General features: G+C 42.2%; 1 protein-coding gene across 1 annotated transcript in view; it reads left to right on the top strand.

Moving 5' to 3' along the window:
• The window catches only part of Stard13 (StAR-related lipid transfer (START) domain containing 13), a 114,304-nt gene that overhangs the window by 76,614 nt on the left and 26,504 nt on the right, over positions 1-11,186 (top strand). The window contains exon 5 of the mRNA XM_013027324.1: positions 8,016-9,367. Within this exon, the coding sequence (XP_012882778.1) occupies positions 8,016-9,367 (1,352 nt within the window). The remainder of the gene's footprint in view (positions 1-8,015; positions 9,368-11,186) is intronic.

Genomic DNA, 11,186 nt, shown 5'->3' with positions numbered 1-11,186 from the left:
TGTGTGTGTGTGTGTGTTGGTCCTGATCTTGAACTCAAGAGACTGGACACTGTCCCTGGCTTTTATACTCAAGGCTAGCTCTCTACCAGTTAGCCCTCAGCGCCACTTCCAGCTTTTTGATGGTTAACTAGAGATAAGAATCTCACGGGCTGGGAAGGTGGCTCAGTGGTAGAGCGCTTGCCTTGCAAGCTCAAGGCCCTGGGTTTGATTCCTCAGCACCACATAAGCAAAAAGAAAAAAAGCCGGAAGTGACGCTGTGCCTCAATTGGTACAGCGCTAGCCTTGAGCTGAAGAGCTGAGGGACAGCGCCCAGGCTCAGAGTTCAAGCCCCACGACCGGACCCCCCAAAAAAAAGAATCTCACAAAATTTTTCCTGCCTGGGCTGGTTTCCAGCTGCGATCCTCAGATCTCAGCTTCCTGACTAGCTAAGATTACAGACATAATCCACCAGTACTATAAAGTATTCATCACCCCAGTAATCCCAACTACTCAGGAGACTAAGACTTGAAGGTTCTCAATTTGAAGTTAGCCTAGACAGGAAAATCCGTAAGACTGCCTCCAATTAATCAGCAGAAGAGTTGAGCTGGGTGTATATAGCTCAAGTGGCAAAGTCCTGGGTATGAGCAAGAAAGTCATGTGAGAGTATGAGGTCCTGAGTTCAATACCCAGTACGTTCCAAAAAGATTCATAAAGTATAAATACTGTATGAAGAATCTTAATTATACTCATAATTTTTCATTATTCTGTCAAAACAAAACTTCCATTGAAATAACAATAATCTAATTTCCTATACTGAATACCTGTGCACACTCTTTGATCAAACACTGTGGTTAATTGGTTTTGTTATCATTGTTGTTGCTGGTCCTGGGGCTTGAAATTGGGGCCTGGGTATGGTCCCTAAGCTTTTTTGCTCATGGCTGGTTTTCTACCACTTGAGCCACAGTTCTGTTTCTGGATTTTTGCCGGTTAATTAAAAATGAAAGTCTCACAGACTTTCCTGCCTGGGCTGGCTTTGAATCACAAGCCTCAGATCTCAGTCTCCTGAATAGCTAGGATGATTTTTAATATGACAGTGAGGTTTTTTTTTTATCTGAGTTTGTTGGTTGGCAGCAGATATGTCCATAAGGAATTATAAGAACAAATGCTTCTAAAACTGAACCTGTTCATAGTAGGATATCATATCACAAAGTGCTTTCCTAGCATGGAAGCATGCCACATTCTGACTGGTTACTAAGCTCCCTTTAGAATACTTCTTTGAATTACTACAACAATCATCACAGGGAATAATGTACATCCAAAATTCTTTTGTTTTAATACCAGCCATTATAAAGAAACTAGAGGAGTTAAAACATTTCGAAACTTAAAATATTCATTGTATTCAAATGAAGCAAGTCATGCTATATTTTCCAAATTTGTCTTCCATTCTTTATCATAGCCATGCCCTACAGTTATAAAGATACACTTATATTTAGACTTACCTTTTTGTGAAACGATGGATCCTAAAAGTGGTGCACTGTAGTTTATGGTAAATAAACTAATCTAGGTCTCTTCAGACATGTCTACCAATCTTGAGCTTAGACAGTGATCTAAGGTTTTAATGCTTACTATCATCTTTCTATGCCTGTCTTATTGGGAAATTTGCACACTGGAAGCCCCCCAGAATATACTTTCACTGTGTGGCATTCCTTGTTTCTAAACTCTTCTCTAGAATTGCACCCTTTAAAATGTTACCCTTAAAAAGAGCCTGTTGTTCTTGATCTATGTGGCCAAGGACAATACAGTGGGCTCTGACCTTCAGTGTTCAAGTCTTGCATCCTTGGTTGGCATCTTTAGTAACCATATTACATGGTTAACTAACATTAAGATTAATTCTGCCAGAAGTCTCTGGGACCAGCTGTTGAACTAAATCTATTCCATTCTGCACATCCTATAGTTGATGTGTGTGTGTGTGGTGTGTGTGTGTGTGTATGTGTGTGTGTGTGTGTGTGTGTGTGTGTGTGTATTCTGGTATTGGAGCTTAAACTAGAAACCTTCTGCTCTTGCTTGGCTTTTTCAGTTAAGGCTGGTAATTACAACCTGAACCAGGCTGGCTTCAAACCATGACCCTCAGATCTCAGCCTCCTCAGCAGCTAGGATGGCAGGTATTAACCACTAATATTTGGCCCATAGTTGATTTTTGAAGTTAAGGTCTTTATATTTTTTTGGGGGGGTCCAGTCGTGGGGTCTGAACTCTGGGTCTGGGCGCTGTCCCTCAGCTCTTCAGCTCAAGGCTAGCGCTCTACCACTTGAGCCACAGCGCCACTTCCGACTTTTTTTCTTTTTGCTTATGTGGTGCTGAGGAATCGAACCCAGGGCCTTGAGCATGCAAGGCAAGCGCTCTACCACTGAGCCACCTTCCCAGCCCAGGTCTTTATATTTTACTTCATACACTTTCAGCTTATTTCAGCAGCAAGTCTTCAATTCTGTTTAAAAATACCTTTATTTCAGTACAAGTAGAATATCCCCTAACAACAATACAAAGAGTATGTAATATAATGTAATTTTAAGCAAAGTATTTACATAAACTTAATGAGCTATCTTGGAGATGAAGCCCAAGTCTAAACATGAAATTTATTTTGTTTCTTAGATATACTTTATGCACATAAATGACAGGTAATTTAATACAATTTTTGGCAGTTTGGTACATGAAACAAAGTTTTGTGGTATGGAATGTTTTGCTTGTTGTATTATCTTGGCCTTTGAAAAGTTTCAGACTGAAGCATTTCAGAATTGTGACCAGGGATGCTCACTCTGTATTGCTGTTCCCTAACAATACTTAGTTTTATTGATCACTTTAAGGTTTAGATGTCACTTTCATATATAACCTCATTTGGCTCTGTTGATGACCCATGATAGATGACCATCGTTACAATTTTCATAACTAAAGTCTCAAAGAGGAAGTCCAGCTTGACATCCTTTAGCTAATACCTTGTGCTGCCTGTACATGTTAATTTTATTTTATTACTTATTCATATTCATATTACTGTTATTTGGCAATACTGGAGTTTGATCACAGGGCCTTATGCTCCCTAGAGAAGCATTCTATCGCTTGAGCCATGTACTCATGTGTTTTTGGCTTTAGTCATTCTTCAGACTGGGTCTTATGCTTTTGTGGGGGCCCAACCTTAAACTGTGGTATTAACAACATTTACATAGCTCCAGCTATGTAGATAGTCATGCTGCTTGTCCTCAGCATTCTCCCCGTAGCCTTTTGTCTGTTGCCTTGCTGAAAATCTGACATCATCTATTCATACCATGTCTGTGGTATACTGAACTATTGAGAATGGAGTATAAATTAGCTTAGTGTGTCTTATTCTTCACGAACTCATCTGTCAGGGAATCTCCATTGTACATTTATAAGAAATCAAAACTGTTGGTTTTTCAACCTCAGAAATGATCAAATTAATTAAATCTGAAAATATCATAAATAAGTAGATGAGTGGACCCAAAAGATGTAATATCTATACACAGTGGAATTTTGCACAGCCATTAGAAAGCATGATATTATGTTACTTGGAGGGAAATGGATAGACCTAGAACAAATCATGTTAAGTGAGGTAAACCAAGCTCAGAGAGACAGTGTGTATTTTCCCTCATATGCAGAGGCTAGTTCTAAACTACACCAGGGCATAATAAATGATACAGGTCTCTAGGCATCCACACACAGTGAGACCAAAGGAGAATACTCTTAGGGGAGGAACAGAAAGGCGCAATGCCTATGTTCATCTGGTCATACAAAATAACAGCTATCAAAATGAACTCCAGAAAAAGGAAACAAGAAGGTTTCTTTCTTTTTGCTGTTTTTGTTCTCTTTTTGTTTTGTTTGTTCACTAATATATCTTTGTGAGGGTAAGGAGAGGCACAAAAATGGAAGGACAATTGGTGAACAAATGCAACAATGGTACTCACTAGACACTGTGTTGAAGATGAACTATACTACTTGTGGGTGAGGAGGGGAGGGGAAAACTGGGGAAAGAATGAGGGAAGGGGTGACATTGTCCAAAAAGAAACATACTCTCCTGACTTATGTAACTGCAACCTCTCTGTACATCACCTTTATAATAACAATAAAAATTAATTTAAAATATCATAAAATATCATAAATATCATAAATAATCTACTTCCTATGTCTGATACTTTGTTCATTCATAAAGGAGCTTAGATTCTACTGTAATGGGTTCTACTAGTGGTATGCTCTCAAGTGAATGTGATAGGTCAAGAACAAGAGCCTTTTTTTAAAAAATGAAACAGATTAGACTATATTACAAGCTGAATATCCCTTATTCAAAATGCTTGGAGCCATAAGTGATTCAGAACATCGTGTTGGAGAATAGAATATTCACATAATCATAATGAGATCTCTTGGGTATGAGACCCAAGTCTAGATATGAGTTTCACATACACCTATATACAGGGCTGGAAGGCAATTTGTACAGTATTTTGGTTTTGCCTACAGTTTGACTATAACCCATCATGTGAGGTCAGGTTTGGAATTTTCCACTTGTGACATTATGATAACACTCAAAAAGTTTCAGATCTTGGAACATTTCACACACACACACACAAATCAGACAATCAACAAAGGTAAGTATTATAGCATATTTTTTTCATTCATGAACACTGTATACACAACTCTAGACTGTGATGAAAAATATGTCTTTTATTGTGTGTCACTATCAGAGCTTGGAAAGATCCTGCACTAATGGCAGGAAGTAGACACAGAATCATTTTGCGACACTTGAGGGTATTAGTCAGTTATAATTATAGGCCCAGGGTCTGAAAGAAAAAAGATACTTCTCTTCTTTGTTTTTATATTTCATTCCAAGGGTGGTTTTAGTTTCAACAACTAGACAATGCAGAATTTTCCTGTAATGTTTTCCTCTTCCTAAGAGTTTATCTTCCCTCCTCCCCCCATGCCTCTATAGAAATGTAAATATCATGTTGACTAAAGCTAGGGTAATAAACTCTTAGTACCCATCAGACAGACCTTGCATTTTGCCTCCAGTCCACAGAGCCTAGCTTGGCATTTTTGCTTAATCTAAACAACGGTATCCTTGTCCAGTTGGTGTATAGTTTGCTAGAATCAGTGACCACATTTCAGAGCATTTTTGGAACTAATGCTAAATATTATCATTTCTATTTTTAAACATCTGTGTTTTCTTTAAAAGTAGTGGCTCCTTGTGTTGCCCTCTCTAAACTTATTGGCTGAAAGGGCTTTTTCAGAATGCTTACTTAGTACTTAATACTAGCTTCTCACAAGCTTCCTGAAATGTAATATGAAAATCCAACAAGCTCAGCCTTTGAGCTCTCATGTGCCTTACAAGTAACTGAACTTCAGATGTAGGTTTTTATGATAACAATCGCAAGAAAAGAGGAAGTAGACAGTAATCATAGCGAACATCTATTTTGAGTCATCATCCCAGAGTTCTGCCTTTTTTCCCCTTGTATACAATTAAAATTGTTATTTTTTTTTCACCAAATGGTTATACAACTTGCCTTTTTTAAAGCCAAAGCTACAGTTGCTCTCTGTGATGTCAAGGATGTGGAATTCCTGTTAGTACCTTCACTTCAGACTTTCTTCTCTCTCATACGCAAATGTTCAAATTTAGTCCAACCCAAATAGAACCTAGACTTGGAAGGAATAAATAAAACTTGGAAGATTTTAATAATTATAGACTGCATGTAAGGTTATATTTCATTGAGAACAGAATGTATCACAGAATAGAGAAGTGAAGCTAGATGCTAAATACGTTAAAAAAAATTAAGACAATTAAACAGATCTTGAAAAGAACACACTTAAGGACTACTAAATACATTATCTTATAAATCCCCTGGGGAAATTTACAAGGCCAAGCCTATTTTTGAAGTAGGGCCTCAATTTATGCTTTATGCTTGGGCTGACCTCAACTTCCAGTATTCCTACTTGTGCTTCCCCAGTAGCTACAGATGAAAGACGCTCACCACTGAGCCCAGCCATTGACTGAGATGGCTGACCTGGAATCTTGATCTTCTATTGCTGCCTCCCAAAAAAGTAGGATAAAAGGCTTGAGTTATTGTACCCAGACAGCAGGGATGATTTGTTCCTTTTCTTTCCTTTGCCTTCCCTTTCTTCCCCTGCTCTTTCCTTTCCTTTCCCTCCTTCCTTCTGTCCTCCCTCTCTCCCTCCAACCTCCCTCCCTCTCTCTTTCTTTTTCCTTCCTTCCTTCCTTGTTTCCTTCCTTCCTTGTTTCCTTCCTTCCTTGTTTCCTTCCTTCCTTGCATCCTTCCTTCCTTCCTTGTTTCCTACCTTCCTTCATTCCTTCTTTGCTTTCTTCCTTCCTTCCTTCCTTCCTTCCTTCCTTCCTTCCTTCCTTCCTTCCTTCCTTCCTTTCTCAGCACCAGGTCTTCTTAGCTCTTTCACTTAAGGTTAATCCATAACCACTTGAGCCATAGCTTCACTTCTGGCTTTTTGCTGGTTAATTGGAGACAAGAGTCTCACAGGCTTTTCTTCTTGGGTTGGCCTTGAACCTCAGCCCTCAGATATCAGCCTCCTGAGTAGCTGGAATTAAAAGTGTAAACTACCTGCATCTAGACAGCAGACCCTATTTCTAATCACATTTATGATGGAAACTTGGTTTAGAGAAGGTAGGTAGATGACTTGTACATGGTTACATAACTTCTTAACTGGTAATACTGACACTCAGAACCACATTTTAAAACCACATGCCAAAGTAAGATAAAATCAGTTCAATTAACAACAACAAACACAAGTTAAACTATTACGTGCTGAATATTGGAGGTGACATAAGTATGAAGAAAATGCAGGAACACCAGCCCTAATCTTGCTGCTCTTCTCATAGCAAATGGGAATGGAAGCTCTCAAACAGAGGTCTTCTGAGCTGGGACATCCTATGGTCAGATTTGAATTGCACTGTGGGAAACTAGTTAGACAAGAACATGCTGGAGACCAGGATTCTGGCCAGGTTTTTTTTTTTTTTTTTAACTGTAATAGATCCAGAGAGAGATGGCTAGGAATGAGATAGACTAAGGGAACAAGAATGAAGATATAAACAAGAGAACAGATTTGAAAACCATTTCCACGTTAGGTCTTGGGGACAGGCATGATGAGGGGGAGGTGGCAACAGATGTTTCCATTCATTTTGGGGGGAGTAAATTACGTGTTCTAGGTCAAGCTCTGTGCTGGGCCTAAGGGATATTCAAAGATAAACAAAGACATGTCTGGCCTTGGGGAATTCAGACCCAAACCAGACAGGTGAGGGCAAGGTGTGAGACACTGAACACAGGGCCTCGCAGTGTCTGGGAAGTAAACTCAACAACTGGGAGACCCATGTGCAGACAAAGCCGTTGCCATTCAGCCTGCAGCCGGCTGAGCGAGCACAGCGGCTGGACAGGACTCTCTTTGCATAGGGTCTCTAGGTCAGCCCTCATATTTCTACTGCAGTAGAAAATGCTGCTCACTTCCAGAGAGAATACATTGTAAGAATCGAGTTTGGGAGACGATGGTAAGGACTGTTTGTTTTGAGAGGTACTGACATTCATGTTCAGGGTAGGGAATCTGCAAAGGATGCTCCTGGAAAATTCAGGGGAGTGATCTTGGAATGGCCATAAGTGTCATTTGTGGCAGGGTTATTTCTAAGTGAAGAAGAGGACTGCAGGTGTTTTAGACTGTCTAGTCAGATGCTAATCGTACCCATTTGGTAATCAGTCAGGGAAAACCTCGTATTTAATGAGGAAGGAAGGTTTTTAAAAAAATGCCATGAAAATGTAAAGTAAGAAAACTAAGCAAGCTGAAAAGAGGTCATGTGATCACCAGGGGAGATGAGGACAAACAGGACAGCGATGGTGGTGGAGGGACCAAGCAGGGATGTCCAGGAGAACCCCGTATAATCGGGAGGTGGAGGTGAGCACACTGAGCCTATTTGGGTCACCCTGCAGCCACACTGCCATCCCTGAGCATCCTCCTTCATGTCTTACAGGGAGACGACTCCGATGAAGAAGATCTTTGTATCAGCAACAAATGGACTTTCCAAAGAACCAGCCGCAGGTGGTCTCGAGTGGATGACCTGAACACACTTTTCCCTGGTGGAGACAAGAATGGGTCCCCAGGAGGCCCGATGATGAGAAACACGACCAGCAGTGAGAGCGTCCTCACAGACCTGAGTGAGCCCGAGGTCTGCTCCATCCACAGCGAGAGCAGTGGAGGCAGCCAGTCAAGCCAGTACTGCACCGACAGCCCCGTCATGCTGGAGGCCACCCTGGTCAGCAGCAGCTTCCCACAGTCTCCCCGAGAGATTCTCAGTCACCCCTTTCACCTCAAGAATGAGAAACCCACCAGGGCCAGGGCAAAATCGTTTCTGAAACGCATGGAAACTCTCCGAGCCAAGGGAGCACAGGGAAGACACAAGGCCCCGGGAAGGACAGGGGCCCTGGTGATCAGTGGGCCTGTGCTCCAGCAGGAGGCAGAGTCCTCCAAAGTCATGCAGTGTATCCACATAGCCGACGGGGATCTGCACAACTCCCCCCCAGCTACCTGCAGGAAAGGGCTGCTGTACTCTGGCAAGTCAAGCAGGGAGAGCAGCCCATCCGAGCACAGCAGTGGGCTGAGCACCCCGAACCTGAAGGAGAGGAAATGCCACCATGAATCCAACAAGCGTGGGGGCATGTACCTGGAGGATGTGGATGTGCTGGCAGGGACGGCAGAGCTGCGAGATGCTGGAGACCAAAACCACACGCACAGCTTTCACTCTCAAGAGAACTTGGTGGTACATATTCCCAAGGATCACAAACCTGGAACATTCCCCAAGGCACTTTCGATCGAAAGCCTCTCACCCACAGACAACAGCAATGGAGTGAATTGGAGGACAGGGAGCATCTCCCTGGGAAGACAGCAGGACCCCTGTACTGGGGAGCCCAGGCTCATGGCTTCCAGCCACAGAGCCAGCCGGGTCAGTATCTATGACAATGTCCCTGGCTCCCATCTGTACGCTAGTACAGGAGACCTGCTGGATCTGGAGAAAGATGACTTCCTCCCGCAATTGGATGACATTCTGCAGCATGTCAATGGGCTCCAAGAGGTGGTCGATGACTGGTCAAAAAATGTCCTGCCTGACCTACAAACTCACGATGCATTGGTCAGGCAGCCTGGATTACCCTCCTTCCCACCTCCTAATCAGCTCACCTTAGATTTTGAAGGCAACTCTGTCTCGGAAGGACGGACAACCCCCAGTGATGTAGAAAGAGATGGAACATCCCTGAATGACTCTGAGGCCCCTGGGGTCAGAGAAAGGAGGGATTCTGGTGTAGGAGCCTCTCTGACCAGGCCAAACAGGTAGGTGACATGCTTCACTTGTTGCATTGGGTTTATGTCTTATTTCCTTCACCAGCTTGGAGTCATAGAGTGTTTACTCAATGCCTGATGGATGTGATAAAGTGCCAAACACGATTAGGAATTACTTGAATGCAAGGAGGTCTTTTGTTGCGTTGTAGTAATTGAATCCATGTCAGTATGCATTCATTTTTCTTGACTGTTTACCTTTCATTTCAAACTTAATTTTTATTCAAAGTATTTGTCACTTCCTATGCCAGGCAGTACACTGAGCATCACAGATAACTGAGATCCAATTCCTGTGTGCATGTGCTTCCCATTACCATTAACTAAACTGTCTCTACCTCCAATTTTATACACTTTGTTTTTAACTCCATGAGATGGAGAGATGTAAATCGAAGGATGAACAATTACTACTGAGATATCAAGATTAGCCAGGTACCAATGTTTCATACCTGTAATCCTAGCTATTCAGGAGGCTAACATCTAAAGATTGTGGGTCAAAGCTAGCCTGGGCAGGAAAGGCCATGAGACTCTTATCTACAATAAATTAGCTTTGAGCCAAAAAAGGTCCAGGACAGCATCCATGCCCTGAGTTCAATCCCTAGGACACACACACACACACACACACATACACACACACACACACACATACACACACACACACTACTAAGATTAAAATTACTGTTATCTCAATTGCTATTATGATTTCTGGACTTGAAGGCATATACTTCATAAATTTTGCTGACATAGGCAGCTTACACACACTGTAGAAGTTGATTTGCAAAAACTGTTTCAGAACCACCCTAGAAAAATGGCTGTGATAGGGCCTGACTGGTAAGAGTCAGTACTGTAGGGGGTGCACAGCGTGTTGAAGCACTAATGTGGCTTAGGGCTCACTGGGGTGACTTTGTCTGTACCTGTCACCTTCAGACTTCAACAGGAGCAAGAGTTAGAAACTGGTGCATTCCTATAATCCTTGATAATCAAGAAACTGAGTGAGTGTACAAAGGGAGTCTAGCAGATAAATATGAGAGATTCTTATCTCCAATTAACCACCAAAAACCAGAGTTGGAGATAGGATTCAAATGGTAGAGCACCAGTACAAGCCCCTGAGTTCAAGACCTAGTACCAGCCCAGAAATAAAAAGACAGATTGGAGTGGGGAAGCCTGGAAGGAAGAAAGAAATAGTCTTCAGGCCCAAATGTCTGAGAACTTTACCTGTCTGGCTGCCTGCCCTCTCTTTCTCTCTTTCTATCTCCCTCCCCCCTCTCTCTTTTTTTCTCTCTCTCCCTCTTTCCCCCATCCCACCTCTGTATCTATGTGTTTTTCTCCTTTCTGAATCACTGTTTTCTTCTCCTTTTTTCTCTGTCTCTCTCCCCTCTGTGTATGTGTATGTGTGTGACTTCTCCTTTTCTTCTCTTCCTCCTCCTCCTCTTCCTCCTCCTCCTCCCCCTCCCTTTCTCCCTCCTCCTTTCCCTCCTTCTCCCCTCCCCTCCCCTTCCCCCCCTCCTCCTCTTCCTTTTCCTTCTTCTTCCTCTCTCTCTCTCCCTCTCTCTCCCTTTCTTTTCTCCCTCTCTCTCTCCCTCTCTCTCCCTCTCTCTCTTTCTCTCCCTCTCTCTCTCTCTCTCATGCACACACATACATCATCATCTTCATCATTGTAGCTGCTCTCAATACTAGGGGGACAGATTTAGGAAGGAACAGAAATAAAATCCATTATGTCACTTGTTTAAATCTTACAATAAACAAATAACAACTTCTCTGAATTTATTAACTTGGAAAAAGTGAGTTCTCCTATTGCTTCCACACATTTGTGTCA

This window comes from Dipodomys ordii, unplaced genomic scaffold (assembly GCF_000151885.1).
Source record: "Dipodomys ordii isolate 6190 unplaced genomic scaffold, Dord_2.0 Scaffold102, whole genome shotgun sequence".
NCBI classification, from domain to species: domain Eukaryota; kingdom Metazoa; phylum Chordata; class Mammalia; order Rodentia; family Heteromyidae; genus Dipodomys; species Dipodomys ordii.
Note: the sequence above shows the minus strand (reverse complement) of the source record. Positions and strands in the feature narration are given on the sequence as shown.